The 23,195-nt window shown below is 39.8% G+C and overlaps 2 protein-coding genes across 3 annotated transcripts in view; one reads left to right on the top strand and one right to left on the bottom strand.

Moving 5' to 3' along the window:
* The window catches only part of SYTL5 (synaptotagmin like 5), a 79,232-nt gene extending 68,478 nt beyond the window's left edge, over window positions 1-10,754 (top strand). For both annotated transcript variants that reach the window (XM_010725066.3, XM_003202999.4), the window contains 4 exons: window positions 636-744; window positions 2,118-2,253; window positions 4,048-4,256; window positions 4,631-10,754. In XM_010725066.3, the coding sequence (XP_010723368.1) occupies window positions 636-744; window positions 2,118-2,253; window positions 4,048-4,256; window positions 4,631-4,773 (597 nt within the window). In that variant the 3' untranslated portion in view covers window positions 4,774-10,754. The remainder of the gene's footprint in view (window positions 1-635; window positions 745-2,117; window positions 2,254-4,047; window positions 4,257-4,630) is intronic.
* Window positions 10,755-14,408: 3,654 nt separating this feature from the next.
* Window positions 14,409-23,195, bottom strand: part of SRPX (sushi repeat containing protein X-linked) — an 18,021-nt gene continuing 9,234 nt past the window's right edge. Inside the window, exons 4-9 of the mRNA XM_010725049.3 lie at window positions 20,352-20,478; window positions 19,751-19,872; window positions 18,939-19,118; window positions 18,355-18,488; window positions 17,117-17,238; window positions 14,409-14,960 (exon numbers count right to left, since the gene is read on the bottom strand). Coding sequence (XP_010723351.1) covers window positions 14,780-14,960; window positions 17,117-17,238; window positions 18,355-18,488; window positions 18,939-19,118; window positions 19,751-19,872; window positions 20,352-20,478 — 866 coding nt within the window. The 3' untranslated portion in view covers window positions 14,409-14,779. The remainder of the gene's footprint in view (window positions 14,961-17,116; window positions 17,239-18,354; window positions 18,489-18,938; window positions 19,119-19,750; window positions 19,873-20,351; window positions 20,479-23,195) is intronic.

Below are 23,195 nucleotides of genomic sequence, written 5' to 3'. Positions count from 1 at the left end.
ATGATGATTTCTTGTTGTTAAAATTATACACCAGCATTTACTGCAGGTTTTTTTTTTTGTCCTTTGTTGTAGCAACTGGCATCAGACACTGGTGCCATTTTGGTGCTTTTTAAAAGTGTCCTGGATGTGCTCTTCTTAGGCAAGATCAAATGTTTTAAAATAAAAAGATGCAGAAATAATGTCTGAGTGGAAAAAGGACGCTGGGGATAACCTTAGTTTTCAGACTTTTCTGTTGGAGAGCTGCACTCTGTTCTCTTCCCCTGCCATGGTTCCCCACACTTCTGTTCCAGCAGTGAACTCAAGAACGACTCTTGTAAAATGCATGAAATCTATTATGGATTAAAAATCTCGTTGGGATAAGTAAGGGCAAGAGAATGTCATCTTAAATTAGCAGATTATGTCCCTGTAGATGAGTTTGAGTTTTCTCTTTGTTTGTTTCACTCATTCATGCTAGATATCTCTCTGTCCTGTGTATGTTCACTCTATGGGGTCTACTGCCATGTGACCTTGATTTGTTCAAGAAGCAGTTCAAGCGCTATCGGTACAACAAAGTTAAAATCAAACAGCAAAAGTGAGTGATTAGCTTTAGCTGGATTTATGTTTGGGGCTATTCATTTATTTATTTTTGCTTTCAGGTGGAGGTTGCAACAGATGTTGGGCTTCAGTATAAAGGAGAACTGACAGTTGTTTTACGTTACATTCCCCCAGAGATAAACTTGATGCTTCCTCTAGGGCACTTTCAAGGTAAAACAATCATCATTCACAGTTTACAGTAACATCCCTCTGAGTATTGAAAATCCCCAGCTAGTACGAAGACATGAAATTAGTGAAAATTTAAATTAGGCTTGAATATATTAGTTGTCTTTATCTGTGTACATTGTGAACCATAAGTAAGTTTCTCCTCTGTCCTTTTGTGTAACATTGGACGTAAGGAGAGGGAAGAGAAAGAGGAGTGTGCACAGTAAAGTGTTGATGTGTGGCTATGTCCTAGTTAGAAAAGGCTAAGTCATTGAACCAGTGACCAGTGACAGCCACATACACATAAATCTTCTGAACTGTAGTCCTTGTGTTCTTTGTTCAACAAGTTGTGGAATAGTGTTATAGCAGATCAGAGTAGTAGACTTCCCTTAGTTCTTGCTTAATTGGCCAGAAGCTTGCCTATATCATTTTAAGTTTACCTTTGTTCAGTTTTGCTGCATTACACCAGTAATTCAATCTTGTAAAATGTTGTTTTAATGGTTTAGGGTAAATCATTACTTTTATTAGTAATGAGTGAGGGATAATTTTCTGAAGAGACAAAACCCACTAGATTGCACCTGAGAATACATGGTCTCTTTCTTAGTGACAGTGCTGCTGTATAGCATTAGACATATTAATTAGACATATTAATTAATAGACATATTAATTTTTTATTTTTTTTTCTTGACAAATAACATTCCCTCTGTTTTCAGTAATGCCAGGGTTTTCTCTCTGAAAGCTAATTGCTGCAGTGTAGATGTACTGTTTGCATTTTTTTTAATTAGTAACAGTTTAACATCATTCCTATTCTTCTTTTCCTTATGTTTCCAGTCCTAATCAGTGTAAATGATCCATCCTGATACATACCTTAAAATCCACAGCAGAAGCAAGTAACGTGTGTCCTCATGTAGCTGTTTAAATGCTGTAGTGTGTCAGCGAGCACAAGTCCTTCCTCACTGTCTGTGAGGAACCCTGTATCCTTACAAGAGGAATGCACACAGTATATTAATGCATTTTAAACTTTAGGACAGATTTTTTTTTTCTTTGTTTGTGATGTTTGGCTTCCGTAAAGTCAGTGGTGGAATTGGATTCTGAAAGGAGGATTGGAATTGTGGCACATGAAGGTCCTTCTGTTCAGCATAGTAATCCACAAATAATTACATTCATGAAGGCTCCCCTCACATAAACACCCTGCCCCTGCCTTTTCAGTTTCTATACCCTTAGAGAATCAGAATCTATAAGATTTCTATAAGAAATCCTTTAATCCCATTGAAGGAAGTGAGTAAAAGAATCCAGCCATGAGAATTTAAGTTTCCAAATCAGTTTTGTAGTGTATGATTTCTGCTGATGACAATATTGCAACTCTTTCGTGTGTGTAGGAAAGAAGAGCTTTAAGAAAGGAAAAAAGGGAGAGAATCACCCGCCCTCTGGAGGTGTATTGGAAGTCGTCATCAAAGAAGCTAAGAATTTAACAGCAGTGAAATCAGGAGGCACATCAGACACGTTTGTGAAAGGGTCAGTAGCTTTTTCTGCCCTGCTATTTAATGGCTGCACTACATAGTTCTTTCACCTTTTTCCCCCCAGTGTATCTATGTAAGTGTGTGTGGAAAGTCAATACTGAAAAACAGCTGCCACTTTGAAATGGGATGGTGAAGGATGCTGTTGGATAAGGACAGAGAGGTCTCAGTTGTCCCAGTGCTTAAATACCAGCCTATCTAGACTTAGTCAAAAAACACTATGTAATCCATATCACTTACTACATTAAAGCATATTCATTGTCCTCATGTGCACACTGTTAAAGAACAAAGAATATAAAGTTTGGTGGAATAAACCACTTCCACTGAGTCAGCAGAGAGAGGTAGGGGAACGTTCATCACTCTTGGAGGTAAGAACATGGAAAGTGAGGTCCATACACTGGAGATGATACCTGATGTACCAGTGACCTTTACATTTCCAGCAAATAGAAACAAATACTTTTAAAAGAGGAGCTGAGAATTTGCTCTATCACATAGTGTTATTGTACTCTTTGTTGTAATTTCCATGGAAATAAATAGCAGGCATTACGTTCAAGGTGACCTTTTAATTCAGTAAGCAGTATTTTTGGTGCACAGTCAGACTATATAGAAAATGCTACATACAAGGTGTACTTGTAATTGAATAAAATGAGCATAATGTCTCATTATGCAGGTCTCGTTATACTGGATTTTCAATAAACTAAAGAAATAATGGATAGCTTAATACATTTTTCTTTCCTGGTTTTTGCTCTCAGTGGTAGCTTTCAGAATTGCTAAATTTTAGATGTATAGTTCACTAATGATTATTTGAGTCTTGTTTCTTCAAGTGTCCATACAAAAAAATCCTGCCCTTGGAATTCACTGCTGAGAATTTGTCTTGATCTGTCAGTCTGATTTGAACTTTTACTTAGCTCATATACTTTGTATTGAAAAAGTTTGAGCTATTCTTCATAAGCATTTGTTCTTCCGTGCCATCTGTTTTCCTGGTATAGTTCCTTTTTCTGAAAAATAGACTGATCCCATTATGGCTTGTTTCAACTTGGAGCCTGCAGCAGATCTCAGGGAGAAAATATTGTCAAAGTTATTTTACATTAGCAGTAGCAATGTGTGGCCAATGATTATGTGATGTATTCTTAGTTAGGGGTGTCAGCTCTTGCTGACAGGGATCATTCAGTGTGGTGAAACTGGCCTCTGTTTACCTTGCACTATTGACTGGTTGTCTGTCACCTGTCAAGTTGCCGTGAACCAGTAGAGGTACTGCAGTAGTCTGATCTGCACTGCTTGTTTCACTAAAGAAATTCTTTACTAAAAATAAAATGTGAAATGCATTTCAGACTTCACCGTGCTGATGTTTCTCAGTAAGGCCACATAGGTATAGGTGATAAACTTCTGGAGTTCCTTCTTTGTCAGTCATTTCTGTTTCATTTGAGAAGACCTTCTTTTCTGCTTTAGGAGGGCTGCTGTGAAGCCACCTCTTCCGTCCTCCTCTTCTAGTCAACGTTTTAATGACTATATGTAGTCACATGGAAATAAAAATTATTTTTATATAGAAAAAAATGAAAGGCATGGGACAAGGAGGCTTAATTTCATTTTCTGATGGTGATAACTGAAATTGTAACTGTAAAGGCAGTAAATGGTGCAAAAATGGAACCAACATATGCACTTTGGATGTATATTTAATTACAGTGGGAAATGAGTCTCTGACCTTATTCAAGCTGTGTGTGATTGTAATTCTTTATAAACATTGTGAGACATCCTATCTACATCTTCAGCTTTCCTTTTCTCTGTCTCTCAGGTACCTACTCCCAGATGACAACAAAGCTACAAAACACAAGACTCCCATAATAAAGAAGAATGTGAACCCCCAGTGGAATCATATGTTTGCTTTCAGTGGCTTGAATTCACGGGATATACATAATGTTTGCTTAGAATTGACTGTGTGGGACAAGGAGTCACTTTCCAGTAATATTTTTCTGGGAGGAGTTCGTTTGAGTACTGGAAGTGGTAAGGTCCCATCTTATTGATGATTGCCTTCCTTATTCTGCTCTCCTTCTTTACTACCCTAAGTGATTCATATATATGAGGTATAGAAATGTTACTGAGTGTATGAAAAGTATAAGAAGTTTTGGGAAACTGGAAGGGGAGAGGAGGCAACATGTCATCCACTGATGATTTAGTTCTTTCCTTCATTGGCTGAGACACAAAAACGTGGAGCCCAGTTGCACTTCAAACTGGTGCTATCCAGAAGCAGCTCCCTACACGGGCAGTAGTGTAAAGTGCTTGTCATCTTTCTGGAGGCTGTTGGAGTGAATGAACAGTGATATTAAGTAACTGCTTACTAATAGTGCAAAAATGTGTAATGTTTTTGCAATTTCCAGGCATAAGTAATGGCAAGGAGGTTGACTGGATGGACTCTCAAGGAGAAGAGCAGCTTCTCTGGCAGAAGATGATTGACAGTCCTGGAACTTCTGTGGAGGGGATATTAATGTTGAGATCCAGCATGGGAAAACGTAGACTCTGAAAGACTCTCTACTACTGAGGGGTAGCACAACTCCTTATTTCAGTTGTGTTCAGCTCTTGTCACTTTGCCCATTTGAAAATGGGTAAGGGTTGTACTCTTTGCCTTGGATATTAAGGCTTTATGTGAAATTTTAATGCATTCTGCACTTTCATGCACTCATTTTTAACTCAGACTTCTTGAACAGATTATGTTTCTCCTGAAACCTGTGAGAATGTGACCTCCTACAGAGACTGGACTGGCTTTCTTTGTCCCTTGTGGTGGCTGGTGGTGTATAGCTGATGGACATTGCTGGCAGGGGACATGGAGTGAGCAAATTCTCTGAGTAGCCATGGATGTAAAGTGTGTTTTACATATCTCCTTTTGGGTCAAAGATGGCCTAGAAGACAAGAGTGATTCAGATTCCAAATGAATCTGTGCTTTGTTATTTGAAAGACAAGAAGCCATAATGTTCAGAAGACTAACATTAATTTTTTATGTTTGCTCATTGGGCTGTGCACTGTGCGAGATGGCAGGCATGGAACCAAGTAGCTCACCAAGGGCAATTCACTGGCCAGCTGCACAATGGAAATAGTCAGCAGATGAAGGAGTATGAAGTGCCAGTGTTCAGGCGTTCTCTTGGTTATTTAGTGCACCATTAGTGCATATAAGAGGTAGACTTGGCTCAGTGTGATCAAAGAATCTCTAATGAAAATAAATTACAACAAATCCTAAATAATTTCCAGAACTGTGTGGTATTACCACATTTTTCATTTCAGTTGACAGCTCTATCTAAGATCTTTCAGTGTCATTGAACAGAAGGAATTACATGCCTGTCCCACTTGATGAGTCAGTGAGTTGAGATACATTCTGGTGTGGGGCAGAGCTAAGATCTTGGCTCAGCAGGGTGTGTAGTAAAGTAACAGGATTAATGCATGTTCCAGAATGCTTTGCACAACTGTGGAATTTTTTCAGAATGGGATCCTATTCAAGTTTGCCCATGCATGTCACTTATTAAACAGAGCTGGATTTTTCTCCTCAACTGTCCTCCATAAGTTAGCAGTAGATTTAATAAGAGTGGATTTTAGCTGATTCAGTCATTAGTCTTACTAACCACAAGCGTTTGCCATTTGGTTTCCTAAAGTGATCTTTATAACTGCTTAGATCTTCCTTGCTTCGGGGACTTGCAAGGTTGTATGTGAAGAGATGCTGTTTTGTATCATTGTGGGCTACCACAGCATTGCAAACAGTAGTAGTAACATAATAAGATAGAATTATAATCTTTTCCAAGGACAGAAAATGTCTGTTTGCAAGATTGGATATTAATATAATTGCATGGCTTGTTATTGCTCAGGGTGTGAAACAGAGGAAGACAAGTAAGCTGAATGAACAACATTTAATTTGAATCTCTCAGAATTGGATCACTGCTTACTATTTGAACTATTTGTAATCAATCTATAAGTACATTTCTTATGTATTTTTCCCCAAATACCTTATTTTGGAAGCAGTATCATATTAGTAGTAAGGAAACAAATTCAAATATTGTGAAACATAATCCTTACATAAAGTATCTAGGGGGAAAAAAGGCTTCCAGAGATGTATCTTTCCCTGCAGGTCAAAGCAGCAGTATTCAAAGATTTCTGTGAAGAAGGCCATAAAATCTAATTGGTGAAAGAGAAGGAAATGCTGTTCCTCGCAGAGTAAAAGTTGTAGGAAATCTAGATTGAACTGAGTAGAAAACTGATAGTTGAGTGTAGGTTAAAATTTTTTCATCTGTAACAGTCCTGGTGTTAGTCACCTAAGTGTTTTTTTGGGGTAAATCCAAAACCTTAACTTCTACTTCCATTCCATTCACGTCCATTCCTTCTTGCTGCTTCATCTTCCCACCCCCCCAGAAAAATTATACTGGTTTTGAGGGGCTTGAAACTGCAGGGCAGCTTGCAAGCAGTCTTGAAAAATACATATTTTATTTGAATTTGGTTTTATATATTTTTGTTAAAAATAGAATCTCAGTTTTAATAAAAACCAATCTGTTTAATGATATGTATTTTCTATTAAAATTCTGATGTGAATTTAAGCAGTCATTGGAAGTAATGCCTTTTCTCAGTTTGAGACCCCTAGTTTTCAGAAATTACTGAGTCATCTTTAAAAATGGAGTTTGCATTTTAAGAGTTCCATGTTGAATCAAATGTCGATGTTTTCTTGAAGCTTGTTCAAGAAAACCAGCTTCATTTTCCTTCTTCAGCTATTCTTTATTTCCTTCTGCAGTCCTGCTCAAACTGGGCAGTGAAGCAAGCTCAGTTCAGGTTTAATCTGCTTTTCATCTTATGCAGCTGATAAAGTAGAGCACAAATATCAAGCACACACATTTTATGATCTTCCTTTTATCATTATAGTCTTTTTTTCAAAATTAGATTTTTTTTTTTTGTATCTGCATCCTCAAAGGGAAGTAAAACCTTACCTTTGGTACCAGAACAGCCTTCTATTTACTGCTCCACAAGCCAGCTGATGTGGGAGCACAAATTTGATTTTTCACTTGCTGGAAGTTGGCTTAAGAAGATAAATCTTGTTAAATCTAAGGATTCTTCAAGGTAAAATTGCAGGTAGGGTTAGTGGGGAACAGTGGGCAGACTGATGGGGTTGTTTCTGTTTCATTTTGGTGTCGGAAATAGGAAAACAGTGACACAAAAAATCTACCGAGATGGACCCCAAAATTGAAATCTTTTTCTCTTACCAAATTGAAAACCCTAAAATAATTGGAAACTGAGCTAAATCTTTTACTTAACATGGAGCAGAAGATAGAGTGTAAACATTTATATAATTTTCTAAGGTATAATGGTATTTTCTAAGTAAGTGTTAGCATTGTATCTAAATCTAGTCTTGTTTTGAATGGAAGTCTGTGTTTTACTACTTCAGCTTCTACCAACTTCCCTCCCATTTTTAGGGCCTGTGTTAGAGTATGAGATAAATAGACTCATCTGGAAAGCATCACGTCTCCTATAGCTTTTGGAAGGGACAAAATTTTACTCTGAGCCTGCATCTGAAAACATAGGCCAGGCTATAAATAGTCTCTAGGTGTCAACTGCAGTTCAGTGTATGAAGGGAACAATTTCAAGTGGGAATTTAATTCAGCCAAGGCAGAGAGTGTTGTTGGCCATTGATGGGATTTGGAGTAGTGCAGTGAAATTACCTCCTAGGTTAGCAGTGGTGATTGTGCATTATGGTAACATACAGGGCATATCATGCTCTGTCTCAAACGAGCCTCAGAGACAGTCATCAGTAGAGACATTGGAACAATTTGGCTGTTCTATGATGTTATCGACAGGTTTGTAGAAAGCATTTATTTGTGGAAAATGTCACATTTAATTATCGCTGTTATATCCTCTTTCTCTTCCTTTGCAAAAATAATTTATGGTTTGGAAAAAGCACGAGATGATTAACTGCAGATGTGATTTCTTGTTTCTGAGATATTGGAGCAAATAGCCTATGACTGTGTGTCATCACGTACCGTGCTTTACTAGGCTGAGCAGAAATAGAGAAAGCCAGGAGCCAGGCTAAAGCATTCTGTATGTATAAATGTTTGTGATATAGAGGTGCATGAATGGTATAACTGAAACCAACTTTAGGAAAACAGAGTCAGTTTTAACCTGATTCACTAACTCCTACCTTGATTAATCAAACACAGGAGAGCTGATGTTTTAAAAATATTTCTCCATGCAGACTTGAATAACTAAAGATACTTCAGTGGAGAAGAGATTTTCACTACAGTGTTTTTTGTAGATACGAGACATGATTCTACTAGTGGTGTAAATACAAGACTTTCATCACTGTCTTTCCCCCCTTGATTCTGATGGCATAATTTGACCCATTAAGGCAAAATAAAAGTACAACTTGGGCTGTAAAATTTCATGTGAAGACAGTAAATACATCCCTAGATAGTGTGGTTATTGCCAGTATCTGTCAGGAAGAGCTGATGCTGAGGGCTGTCCAAGCCCTGCCAACAGACTTGATTGTCCAGACCTGTTCTCTGGATGTTTCTCTGTTCAACTTATTAGTTACGTGAGGACTTGAGGCTTCTAAAAGTCAGTGATCTTGCATGTTTAGATGCTAAGACCAGTTCAGATGGCCTCTCTTTCTTCTCCATCTCCGTCACATTACTGTCTTCCTGTGCTAATCCAAGTGCCATTGCCTATCTTAAATGCCTTTTAGATAACACATTTTGACATCTCTCTCCCAGCTGGATGCTCGGCAGTTGGTTTATGAGAGAAGGCAATGGGATGGTGAGTATGCTTTATCACAGTGCATTAGACTGGAAACTTAATGTTCTTTGTCTCCTCCAATAGAGATTTTGCTAGGGTAGCATAAAAGAAATCATAGAATCGTGGAGGTTGAAAAAGACCTTCAAAGATTGTCCAACCATTAGCCGAATCTGCTGAGTCCTATCACTAAACCATGTCCCTTTGTGCCACATTCGTGTCTCTTCAATACCTCCAGAGATGGGAAATAAGCATTTTGAAGTATTGTGCTTGATTTTTCTTTTCCCTCCTGGTTAGGCCCTGTGATGTACAAGTAGACAAAGTTGTATTCTGCAAAATGTGAACTAAATTGCAGCAGCAGAGCAACCATTGAGCATCCACTGGTGCTAACTGATGGGATAACATGAGGGATGCTTAGAGGCTGGCATTATTCTGGCTTTACGAGGGGTGTGCACATTGGCCAACTTCAGGCACATAAAGCTTTTGATTTGCTCTAGGGTCAATGAAAATACAGACTGAATCTTGTTTCCATAACTGTCTAGTCTGTTGTTTCACACAGGACAGTAAGGATTATATCTGAAGCATTGCAGGATCTCTTCCCTCCATCCTTCCCTTCAGTTCAGCAGCCCCTCACCAGGAAACTGTTCAAGTTTTTGTCGAGTTTGTCCAACCAGGACCCCATGTTCCACTTCAACATTAATCTCTGGTACCCAGAAGGAGGCAGTGTGCAGTAGTTAAGGAATAGCTTACGGTGGCTAGGTGAGGTAAAAACTGAAATTGCCCTTTCCTAACATACAGTATTGATTTTCAACAATGACAGAAATAACTCTCTTGAGAGATGGTATGTGCACTTTGTAAACTCTTTATTTTTTTCTTTTGAAACAGTTTTTGAAGGTGGTTATTATTTATTTATTTTTACATGTAGAAATATGAACGTTAGAGGACCTTAAGAGAAATGATGGTAGGAACGTGATTAAATCCAAAATTGGATGCAGGCTTTTATTTGCAGAGATGTTTCTTACCTTAACTCAGTATGAGGCACTGAGAATCATGCTTGTAGAGCCTTACCACTACGTCCTGTGAATTTCCTGCCTGGTGATTGCATGTTTGCAGGTGCTGTTTGATAAGTGATAATAAGACAGTGTTAATTATACTGTGTATATTGACACTGGAAAGGGAATCTCAAACTTGCTTTTATAGGTGTTCCTTAGGTTGCTTTTGAGACTCATCCTTGCTGCATCACAGCCCTTTTTGTAGGATCGCTATTTCAACAATTCTACTCTGTGGCAACAACCTACCTACAGCTTTGCACTACTGCTCATGAGAGCTGGCTGTGTATTTTTGAGGGTTGCTGTAATTGCTGGGGTTTGCTTAAAGCCAAATGTAGTCCTTCGATGTAGTGAATTGAGAATGCTACATACCCCTCTTGCCACCTTTGTTCTGATTAAAAATCTGTCGCACGCTGTTTGTTTGGTTATTCTGCTGGATATTAACAGTAGTAGCAGTAACTGGCATTGCAGTATGTTAAGTTCTGTCCAAGTTTAGACGAAGCATTTCCTGCCCAGAACATTTTTTTACTGTGCACTGTATGTTCAGTTTTGTGGACAAAAGTGGCTGGTAATACATTTGCAGCAGTTGTTAAGAGTATTGTTCTGTCTTTTAAAATTAAAATTATGGAACGTTGCCGTGTCCCTGTCTCTTCAAAAATGCATTATAGTGAACTATTAAAATGTCTTTTCGGGATATCCAGTTATCTCTGTGAGGCAAACTCATTATTCACTGCCTATAAATGAAGTAATACTAGAGGACTGCACTGATAATCTTTCTCTCTGTTTTTGTCTTCAGTTCTACGCTTACATATTTTTAATACTTATTTTTGTTTCATATGCATTACACCAATTTTGTATCTAAGAAACTAGGAAATGCACTGTTCTTTTCTCCTCTGCTAGAGGGTTATTTTGTCTGTGCCTTAACACTGTGCATTCAGTTCCTCCCCTCTGTCTCCAAATCTCTTCCCTGACCCCCTAGTTCAAGGTGCTGCCCGACTGTAAAAGCCAGGTACGTTCAAAACACAACTTCTCTGTAATTAATGGTCTGGATTTCGTAAGATAAAAGGCACAAAACCCCTTGGATTATTCTGTCCAACTCATATTTGGAACTGAGTCATGCTCACTTCAACTTAACCACTCAGCGCTGAGGTCTCTTCACATCCTCTGAGTGTACCCGTTTCCCAGGTTTGTTACCTTGTACCCTTTGTTGTCATTAATTATGTTATGCAGTCTGACTCAGGCTCTTAGGTAAGTACTGAGCTGTGACAAAACACCACACTGCAGTCATTCAGCACGGAGCTGCCAGGGTCAGGAGCGCTGCCATCAGAGCTGTGAGGTTTTCCTAGAAGGGATGATCTGAACTTCAAAAAAATGGGACGTGCAACTTTTGTCTCTCCCCCTGCAGATGGAAGTGATTGTGAGGTGTGTGATGGCAGGGAGTGTTCTCATTAAACATGTAGATTCTTGTGTAGGTTTGGGGGAAACCTATAGGCCATGCAGAGGATTGTTTGGGGCTCCTGAGAAACCGCAGCAGTCTTGTTGCGAAAGATGTCACATGGTAGAAACATGAATAATTTTCTGTTTTAAAATGATGGAAGCTTTTTGCTTGTTGAAATCACATTCAAAACCAAGACGTTATCTCCAGACTGATGCAGATGCCTCCAGCCCCTGGCTGGGTGCCCAGAGTGATCTGGCAGTTCTGGAGCAGGAGAGGAAAGGAGACTTACTGCGGGTTGTGCTCCTTGGTTGTGCTGCCTCTAATCCTCTCCACCCAATTTGTGCTTTTAATAGGATTTGCAATTTGACAGCAGTGGTTGGTAGGATTAGCAGCTATGCCAAGAAGAGCCATGATGGAAGTCAAAGGAAGAGTCCAGCCTGCACGATTGTGAGGGAGGTAAGGTAAATTCTATCTGAAACATTTTTTAATCACTTTTTATTTTTAAAAAGTGGAATGGTGTAGGTACCGCACCTTGCTTACACAACATGATTTTTTTCTAGAACCAAAGCCTACTGGAATATATTTGAATATTTAGAATGTATTTGGACATACAAATGCTGGGCTAAAGCCAGTAGTACTAAGTCTCTCATTCATTCTTCTCCAAAAGGCAAATCTGCCTCATACCTGTAGTCCATACCTGCGTGGTGATCTGACTCCAGGTCAGAGATGGCACGTGGGGTTTGTCAGTCTCCCATTCCTCCCCACAAAAATGTTGCACAGAAAATGCCAGAAAGCCTGTGTATTTAATCAAGAGCAGCTTTTGCTAATCACAGGACTTTAGCAGATGTTCTATGTAGAACTATAACTGGTAATCCAATCACTCATGCACTTCCTTCCACTTAATTCAATTTCCTGTAGAGGACTGGTGATTGCAATCACTTTTCTGGCTGCAGCAATCATCAAGCCCCACTCTTATTCACCCAGACATGAAAGATGGCTGCATGCACCGATTCTGCACCAACAGATTGGAGCTGCAGAAATAGAACAATCAGACCCAGTAGACTCCTGTATTTATTTATTATTAGTTTGAAAAAAATCATTGGAAATCGTTGATGTGCTTTTTGACTGAGTAAAAGGGCTGGTGAAATGACCTGGCCACCTGTGCATTCATGTTATGCATATAAATGTACATAAATGTGTCCTCGGGCTGGCTGTTCTGCAGGTGCCACTTAAGGCATGAAGTGATTTGGCATGCTGTGTCTTAGTTTCTGCAACCACCAGTGTTCTTCAAACAAGAAAGGAAACAGCTGTATCCATAAGCATGTTGGTTCTTACCCACCTTGCTCCTTTTATAGTTGATCAAGGATGACTTTCTGGTCTGGGTAGGTTTGGAACAGAAATGCTGTTTATTTCTGTGATTTGGTCACCCAAACAGTCCTTGCATCTTAGAAACACTTGGACAGCTCATTCAAAGGAAGGCTTCCTGCTCCTCCAAGTGCCCATCCTCAAAAACCTGGCAGTACCCCCTGGCAGCGTGCATCTGAATCTTCTTTGCCTTTGGCATCAGCTCTGAGGTCGGTTTTTACCTTGGCTGTGCCATGCTTCCATGCCTCCTCTTGGGTGTTTGGTAAGGCTCCTCACCATTTCAGAAACTGCCCATCTTCTCCACTCACTTCAGTGCTCCTGCACTTGAGTATTCTGTTAGCTTTTGCTAGCAACTGTCAAAATGAACACTTTGCTTTACAGTTAAACAAGCATTTATCTGAATCAAAAAGGGCCATGCTTTGAATGAGCAGCACAGACACTGAAATGCTGTTCAGTTGTGAGGGATTACCCACCTGACACTTTAAGCAAATGTCTGAAGCTGTAACTCATATTTTTCAACACTTTTCTCTCCTTTAGGGTTTGTATTCTTCATGCACAGTATAGATTCTTTGCAGAGGATATGCAAGATTGTGGATTTCAAAAAAACACTGGAGAACTGTATCTTTTTTTTATTGCCTCCTAACACTTTTCATTAGTGATTTTTTTTTTTTGTTATTGTTAAATAATGAGTTGCAAAGAACTATTTTCACAGATCTGGAGATAATGAATCCTTAATGAAATTTCCCTGTGGGGAATGTTCCACTGCCATCAGACCAGCAGCCTGAGCTATCTCTGGGATGAAAAGGGAAAAGAATCTATTACTCCAACTCACTGGACATGAAACACAAGGTAAGAGCGTGTCTTTCTATCGAGCATATGGCCTTTAGTAATTATCACCCATTTTCTATATTGCTCACTGTTCTGTTATCAAATTCCTCCTGGCAATGACTCCTGTACACCTGCCATGAGCTGTTTTCTCCTGGTTCTGCTGGAAGCAGTTACTTGTGTCACCTTTGGCTTGTGCTTTGTGTCTGTGATGGACCTTATTATAATGGATCTGACATAAGATACAAGTCTTATGGGGAGTGGCTGAGGGAACTGGGATAGTTTGGTCTGGAGAAGAGGATGCTCAGGGGAGACCTTATCGCTCTTTACAGCCACCTGAAAGGAGGATGTGGTGAGGAGGGGGTCAGCCTCTTCTTCCAGGTCACAGCGATAGGATGAGAGGGAATGGCCTCAAGTTGTGCCAGGAGAGGTTCTGGATGGGTATTAGGGAGAACTTCTCAGGAGGAGCAGAGGGACAGTGGCACAGGCTGTGTGGAGTCACCATCCCTGGAGGTGCTCAAGAGCCATGTGGATGTGGCACTGAGGGATATGTTTAGTGATGGCTAGACTAGATAGATGGTCTTAGAGGTCTTTTTCAGCTTTCTGTTGAAAGCTGGGTTGCTGTGCACTCGTAGCACAGACATTGACCTCTGATTTAAATTGTTGATAGAAAGGTATTTTGATCCAACTTCTACGTTAATCACTAAACAGTATAGCTAAGAGGACTTTTAGAGCACTATTTCTTTGCAAAACAATATTTTATTAATAAAAGACTTATAAAACGGAAGAAAGAATTTTACACTGAATGAAAAATCCAAAATAAACCCCAGGAGACGTACCTCAATTCTTTGATGTCTGTACAAGAAGTTCTATTGGGTAGTAATCCTACGTACACATTTCTCTAAAGATACTCTTTGAAAGTACAAAAAAGCATCATGCATACGCCCATGCAGAGCAGCTACACAGACATAATGATACACACAACAACTCTGTACATCAGTGATTAAAAAGCCATGCTTTCTGTAGCACCGAGGGAAGAATTATCTGGGTAGAAAATAAAAAATTCACTGGCAAAATGCTGGCCCTGTAATTCTGAATTAAGGACATGACTGGCCGATTTCTGCTTGCAGTTTCATCTCTTCTTTTCTCAAGGGAAAATTGTCAATAAGTGCAAAGAGCTCAGCTGGTGTTGCCGGGAATGGGTAGCGTTCCTTGTCCATTCCATGCTTGTCCATCACCACAATGTTGAAATTATAATGGGGAATCCTCAGCAACAGCCTATCCAAAGAGCAAAATGAAACAAGACAAAAGAGTATTTTCAATATCAGATACAGATATTGATTTTAACAAAAAAAACAAACAACCCAAACCATTCTATAATTCTGTGGTATGATTCTATGATGGTGATGGAGCTAAAGAGTTACAGGTAGACAATTCTGTTTCTTTGCTGCCATGTAGTACAAAACCATGATGAGAAAAAGCAGAACAAAATGACTTAAGTCAGTTTTTGTTTCTTTCTGATAGTAACTGATTTACCTGTTGGTAGCTCCAAGTTAGGAAATCAAAAGCCAGCACTAATCAGGCCAGATCCCTTTCCTTCACAGTGGTAAAAATGAGTCATTTAAGCTCCTCAGTCATGCAGACAGTCAATGCCACTGCTGTGGGGAAAGGCATCTGTGAAGGAATGAGGTCAGCACAGGAAGGTCTGTCGGGCACTGAATGGCAATAAGGTTGTGAAACATAAGAACTAACCTTCCTGTGCCTTTCACTACCCTATAGTCTTGTGCCACTCAGTACTCTAGGTGTTGTTGCAGTTAGAGAGCTTGGCTATTGCTTTGAAACTAAAATAATTTTTGGAGCTAAGTTGTGGTGATAAGGGAGATAAGGACTGTGGTTTCTTAAGGAATCTTAAGGAAAATGCTTACCCTCTGCAAATGCTAATCCTTCTGAGTTTGGCAAAGTCTTAACCAGGGTAGTTGTGACTGGTTATTTTACTGAGTGCTAATGCTGGACAGCATCTGTATTCAAGATTCTTAAGGGTGTGTTTCATTTGGATTAAGTGCTTCCTTGGACTGGAATGCTATCTCATGCTCTGGTAGCATCAGAGTCTAGAACAAAAATCAAATTGAACACTGGCTTCCACCAAGTGGAGATCAGGTTGTAAATTGTGTCAATTTCTGAAATTGAAGGTTGAGGTGGGCAGCACAATGAGGCAGGAACAGGAGTGTTACCAGAGCTTATTTTGTACAGAGCCACAAGAAAATGTCTTCAATCTAACTATTATATAAGGTGTGGTGTTTTTAGGTTTGTTTTTGTTTTAAGGAAAAAGAAGCTGGCTCTTTCTTTTATGGGGAATATTTGTTTTTTTGAATTGGGAAGAAAAAAACCAAAACTCAGACTTGTCAGAAGACTGAAAAAAGAGTATTTTTTCTTGTCCCCAATTAGAGCTCACACCATTTTCTCAGGTATAGTACAGAAGATGCTGCCTAAAATGCTCCTGGACTTCTTTCCTTAAATTACTACCACTTACCCTACCAAACAGGCCTTCACTTTTAGCTCTTGGAGTCTTCCCATCCCTAGGCAGTGCTGACACTTGAAATCTCCCTTTCAAGTGAGAACCAACTCCCTGCCAGTTCAAAACGAAGTCAAAACAGTTCAGACACCTCAGTAAAACTGATGAATGTCTGTCAGGCTGAGGAGGCTAAGGTCATTTGTCCTTTGAAATCCTGTACATATCACATGGGACTGCACATGGGACTTGAAAGAGCACCCACTGTTTACCTTCAAGCCTGACCACAGCATCCAGCAGCACTGCATATATGAGGGGCTGGTGATCCTGCCTGGTGCTGTCCTTGCCAAGTGACTGCAGGTGGCTGGAACTGCATCAGCCCAATTCCAGCACAATACAAATGTGTTTGTAATCAGTGTTTTCCAGTGACAGTACCCAAAAACATAAAGGCATAATATCCCTCCATCCCTGGAGGCACTCAAAGCCAGGTTGGATGGGGCCCTGGGCAGCCTGAGCTGGTGCTGGGCAGCCCTGCCCACAGCAGGGGTTGGAATAGGTGGGCTTTGAGGTCCCTTCCAGACCAAACCATTCTGTGTTCTATGATAAAGGGATACACAGAGAGCTCACCTGAATTAGCATCATTCACAGAGCAAAGAGGCAAGGAAGACACAGCACTTGAGCCATAGCACATTTAAATACGAAACACACTTTTAATTTCATAAATCTCAAATGCCTAGCAATTTGTTTTAGCTCTTGCAAGTTAAAAGAGAGTAAACACTGAAACTTACTCATGAACATCTACTTACCATCCAGTGTCTAGCTCAGTACAGTAAAGATGCCTATTTAGATAATAAAATGCAGGAATTCAAAAACAATATATTATATATGCTATAGCACACATAACAGTAGACAAATCTTACTTTACCTGAGTTGCAGTGCAAGTGAAGGGGGCAGCAGCTTTACACCTATTCTTCCTATTTGTGCTGGGAAGATACCAACCAACTCAACCACAGTAACATGTCGGAGGTCTAAGCCACACTGTGCTGGCTGGAAGAGTTGAAAGAAGGAAAGAGATAGGTTAGCCATCAGAGAGAATGCAGTTGGTTGTTTGGCATGTGCTGTGAGTGTTCACACAGAATCTGAACTTCTCAAGTTAGTGAGATGGTTTAAGCTGAAATGAGACCAGGGGCTATTAGATGAAGGATTCTAACACCACCACCACACAGAGTGGTGTACGTCAACTTGTTTTCCAAGCAATGGAAGAGTAATATTGCCAATAAAATTAGTATTTTAAACTACATCATTTCAATCAAAATATTTTATTTTCTTGCCCAGATAATCTTCTGTGGGGAAAAAAAAAAGCCTTTCATTTTGTTTTTAATACAACTTACTTTAAGCCTGCAGTTAGAAATATTATCACACTCATATCGAAATGACTGTTCATTCTGACTTTTCTTCCAATTGTGGGAACAGAAACAAAGCATTTGCCACTGTGAAAGAATACAGAACTGGCCGCTCTCCCTGAGGACACACATACATTTCTGAGCTGAGGTGTACTTAATCTAGCAAGAACCCAAGTAGAAATATTTATAGAAATACTTCTATAAGAAAAACAAGTGCCAGAATTTTTTTCTTTTTTATTACAAAATACCAGTGATATCTCCAGCATTCGGGGTGATTTTTATTTATGCTAAGCCTCTGGTCCTGTCTGCAGTACGCAAGTTATTTCTAGAGCTGGTCACATTTCTTCACACTGCAGCTACAGACCCCGTAAGCCTGGTTTGCATGAACTGTAACCACTGAAGTGCTGGATGTTTCTTCTTAACTCCTTTAGGAACTGAATGAGGAAACGATTATTAGAGTACGGGTTTAATATTAATGTTGAGAGGATGGAAGAGAGCCAGAACTGCCTGGATTGAGTAACTAGTCAGTCAGAGGCAGGACAGTCCAGAATAGAGTTGAACTGGAAAAACAGGGAGCTCAGGCACACATAAAAAGGATTAATCCAGAACCACTATCACTTCTGCAGAATCCTCTACTGTTCAAAACATAGTAGCTGAAGTTTGCTGGTTTATACCAACAGCAGAGCTTATCCTATCATGTGTCTAAAGAAAAAAAAAAATAGCTACAACCCTCTGCAACCAACCCTGGACTGCATTTTACCTGCAGCATTCCCAACTGCATCCTGTAGAAGAAGTTGGCTGCAGTAGGAGTTGAAATAATTAGCAGTCTCCGCTTCTCATAAAATTGATCCAGAAGTGCAGCTGCAGTCCTCACATTCACATTAATATTCATGGCTAGAATTAAATTTAAAAGAAAAGTTACAGAGAATAGTAAAAACAGATCTATTTCTAAAAGGATGAACAAGTGTCAGATACCAGAAGCACAGGAACAAGAGAATAATAAAGAAATGGGTGAAATAGTCGCCTCGTTGAAGCCAACTATTTTATCTGAAGCTGTAATCTGGCTTACAAAATGGTTTGACTGCAGTATGTGAAGTTTTGTATAAAGAGCTGGGTTGAAACACACTATCAGTGGTAAGGCACCATCATTATCCCAGGAATAGAACAGCCAAAGGTGGCACATGCTTCAGATCTAAGGGTGAATTGGCAAGAAACATTAAGATGTTTTTTTATCTGAAGGACATAAAGTTTGTAGTTGTGTTTGATCCCAACCCTCTTCTCCAATTCCTACTTCTGTGAGAACCACCTTAGCCCTTTCAGTACAGCAGCAAAATACTCACTTACGTGCACAGGTTGGCTCCACTCCTGACCACCCTAAATTGTACTGGCACACTCTAGCTGGGCTGCCTTGTAGCTCATAGCCTCCAATGCAGGAAAATTCACACATAGCACCATAGTTATTTCCATCACCTGAACACTTGATGTAGCCATTATCTGGAGCATTTAACTTCACACAGCGCCTGACTTTAAGAAAGACAAGATATGGAGGGGAAGAAAAAAAAGGCAGGGCACAAATCACAGCTAACAGAATACCAATATGGAAGATGTATTTTTTTTTATTTTATTTTTTTTTATTGTTAAAGTCAAGTATGTAAAAAGACTGACCAAATAAAAGCTCTTCTTAGTATCATATGTAAACTAAAAGGATGCAGATATCGAGGTGTGTGTATGGCACAGTGGTAAATGGTAACAAATGGCCACAGAGCACAAAGAGATCTCATCATATTTACAGATTCAATTGCAGATTTCAAGACCTGGACTTGTGAAAAGGCAACTCTTCTTGACAGATGGGAGGCACAGCTGAAAAACTCCTTCAGCCTTGATTCAGCAGTTGACATCTTCAACAGTATGGAGGAGGGTGAATCACTAGAGCCTCTCCTTGACTTGCAGCATGCCAGGTGCACACCCTGCTGTGGGTCTGACCATCAGGGACTCCAGCAAGATGGTACACTCAGTTGCATAGTCAATATAAATTTTAAATACATGTTTGTGTGCATAGGCACAGATAATTACAGAGATAGGGACATTTCTCAAACTGCCTACTAATCCAGGTGCACATTAGTAACTGTATCTGTAATGTAAAAGATCATTCTTACCTCTGACTTTAACAAGGAATTTGCAAGTGCCCTTATTTTCAGCTCTGTCATACACAGTATACTGGATTTTGTGGTCGCCTTCTGGAAAATGTGACCCTGGTGGCAGGCCTTTCAAAATAACACTAAAACAGGAGATAAAACGGGACAGGCATCCATAAATTTACTGGTATTTTCCTACTTCCAACAATGTAAAAGCCTAAAGAGTGAAGTCTGGGGCATGCTGAGCTTGTCTGGCCATTCTACGTGGCTGAATAATGAAAGTAAGCACAGGAAGAAGCTGCATAGCAGGGACCAGGTGAGTCATACATGCTGCCACCAGCCCCACTCTTTAATGAAAAGAAAGATCCCATTCCATTGACAAAATGGGAGCAGAGAAGTCAGGACCTGCTTGCTTCTTATAAGACAGTTCATAGTGTAGCTGAGCATAACGTAATGCCCAAAAAACCTTAGGTTTCCATTTCTTTATACAAGAAAAAACTGAAATGGCTCATCCTATTTCTTTTCTTCCATGAGTAATCCCCAAAAGCCAAGACTGTAGTCACTCATCTGACAAGCCTGTATGGGATATTTGCCACAGACAAATCTATGGATTTCTACCTACTCTGTCAAAATGCCATCAGCGGTGTCCCTTCCCTCCGGGGTATCCCAGAATACTCTGGCTGTCAACTTGTTGGGCTCCGCAGTTTTCTCCTTCACACTTGGGCACTGGATTCTGGGAGGTTCTGTATCTGTTAAAACAAACCTCAGAGAAATGGGCACCTTTGCATCTGTTAGAGCTGCTCCTTTTCTTCACAATCACCAGAGCTGACCCAACCAATGCAAGTGAAGCCTGTGCTTCTCATCTTTTTGGAACAAGAGCAATAGACAACAATGACCCTCATCCCCATCACTCCCCTCCCCACCCCTCTAGCCTCCCCCCCAAAAAGCCTAGTGAAAACTTAGTTTTATGTAAATTTATTTGAATAGCGATGAATTAAAACTTCATTTAGCCTTGAACTGTAAGGAAGGCTGCTTAAGACTGTACCCACAGAGCCTGGACCTTCTGTTCATCTGCTCTGCCTTTCCTTGTGCAGCTATGCAGAGGCTACTGTGATTAAGTACATACATTAAGCACTGAACAGAGATCTGTTTCTGTGTGTTAACTTTGCATGTTACCATCAACTTGTTGGTTATTTTTTCTGCAGCAGTGACTAAAGAGAAATAACACAAAACTGATAAAATTGTCATTTCTGTTGACAATTACTCCTGCATTTTATTGAGTAATTCTTATAATAATGCCTTACTGGTAATAAATGAATAACAAAGCATATCAAGTACATTTTGAAAGCTTGATTATGTGCTACCAGAACACTGTGACTATTATTAAGGAGTACAAGAACAGTGGTGATGATAAAGAATCCTGATGCTGGATAAAGGTGACACGTAACTGCTTGCCTTTCTTTGCTATTATTACTATACCAGCAAACCAAGTCTAAACATCGTAACAATTATTAAAACATCCACCTCTAATTACTTAATCTTTGGGTTTTTTTATCATCTCTTAAGCTATGCCCGAAATGAAGTCTAAATACATGAAGTCACACTTAAAAATAAGCAACAAAACAGGATTGCTCTTTACTTGCAAGTGGATGGCAATCTCTAAAACGCTGCTCAAATTTAAAGGGTGGCAGGCCTTGATTTCTCATTTGCATGACAAACACAAAGCAAAATCTTTCAATTAAAAGAAATGAGGAAAGGTTTGGGTCTTTATAAAGCAACAAATACATAAAATAACTCTACAGACCTTCACAGAAAACACTGTGTGTTGCTTTAGTATATCAGTTTAATGAGGTCAAGTGTAGAGTTGCTGTACTTCCTTCAAGCTTTAATAGTATTCCAGGAACTTGACAACATCCAAAGCTGGCTTATTTTTCTTCTTTTTTCTTTTTTTTTTTTGTAAGAAAAGAGTATTCCTTCAACCCTGAATGCTTTGTGAGACACCTCCTCTACAAAACTATACTGCTCTCAGTAATCCACTGCCAAATAAAGGTGAAAACTAACCAGATGTTACCAAGTCCACTTTTGTGCCTGATAACTTTGCTGTGGCTACAGCTCAGCACCATGGTATTGACAGTATAAATTAAATACAAGTAGTGATGGTACAAAAGTCAGAATGGCATTTAAGACCCAATGCTTTAAGCACTTAATTCATTCAAAAGCTCATTCCATTATTTAGCACAGAGCAGACCAGCTGGCACAAACCAGCTCAGACTTCCACATCATAAAGACAAACAACGCAGTTACTGCAGGAACAAAACCACCAGGCACCCTTTGGAGGAAGCTGTAAGACTGCTGACTGCTGGGGAGGGTTCAGCAGAGGGGAAAAGAGACCCTGGAAGCTGTGAATTGTCACAGTCTCTCTTGAAGCAAATATCCTGGGCAGTGTTGGAGGCAGGATGCTTTGCGGGGCACTCTGACCTCATATGGTTCTTCTGTGTCACTACTGAAAGAACAATGGCACTTCAAACTGATTTATTTAAGCTGTGTGGCAGGGCAGTGAATTTAATGGATGAGTCCTGCCAGAAAGGTTTACATCCTAGCCAGGGAAACTGAATTTCCACACAAAAAAATTGGAGCCATTCAGCCACTTCTCCTCCTATATTCTTGTCAATTGTTGCTTTTCTCAGCTTCCCAGCAACGACTGGTTTGCTGCCCTATGCTCGGAAGAGGTGTTGCAGAAATCATAGAATATCCAATGTTGGAAGAGATCCATTAGCACCAACTCCTGGTTCCACACAGGACCACCCAAAAATCAGAGTTGCCCAGACCTTTCTTGAACTCTGACAGCTTAAGTGGTCAGTTAGCAGAGGAGTATTCAATTTTGAAGCTGCCTTTTGAACTTCGTTGAGAAAAATGTTAAGTTTTCAAACAGCTTTTACATTTATTCTCTACGTACGAATGGCCGTATTAGCAATATCAACAACGAAATGAAAAGATCTTGTTGACTGCATTTCTCATAGTCTGCTATTTGCTTGTGAGCAGGGACTTAGCAGGACAGAAAGAAAAAGGATGGTATTGAATGGCCAGTGTTCATTCAGGAGTCTGCTGTTGCATACAAACCCTCTTATTAGTGCTTGATGGCTGGAAGCTACCTCAAAAACATTATTGTGTGTCAGAAACATAAAGAGGGGAAAAGACTGGAAATCATGAAAGGGTAAATGAAAAACACTGTTCTGCCTTCCACAAGGCACTGCTCTGTATTTCAAAACTTCCATTATCACTGCCTGTATAATTAATGACTCAGAGTGCAAAGCTTGTTTCAGACATCAGTAGTTGAAAGCTGTTAGTTAACCACCTATCAGTATAATCTTCCTAGGATGTGAAAGGAATGACTTAGCATGGTGACAGCCATTTACCACAACCTCTGGTACAAAAGAAGTAGGAAATGAAGCCTTCGTTGAAGGAA

The sequence above is a fragment of the Meleagris gallopavo genome, chromosome 1, assembly GCF_000146605.3.
Source record: "Meleagris gallopavo isolate NT-WF06-2002-E0010 breed Aviagen turkey brand Nicholas breeding stock chromosome 1, Turkey_5.1, whole genome shotgun sequence".
Taxonomy (NCBI): Eukaryota; Metazoa; Chordata; class Aves; order Galliformes; family Phasianidae; genus Meleagris; species Meleagris gallopavo.
This window is presented reverse-complemented; position numbering and strand designations above follow the sequence as displayed.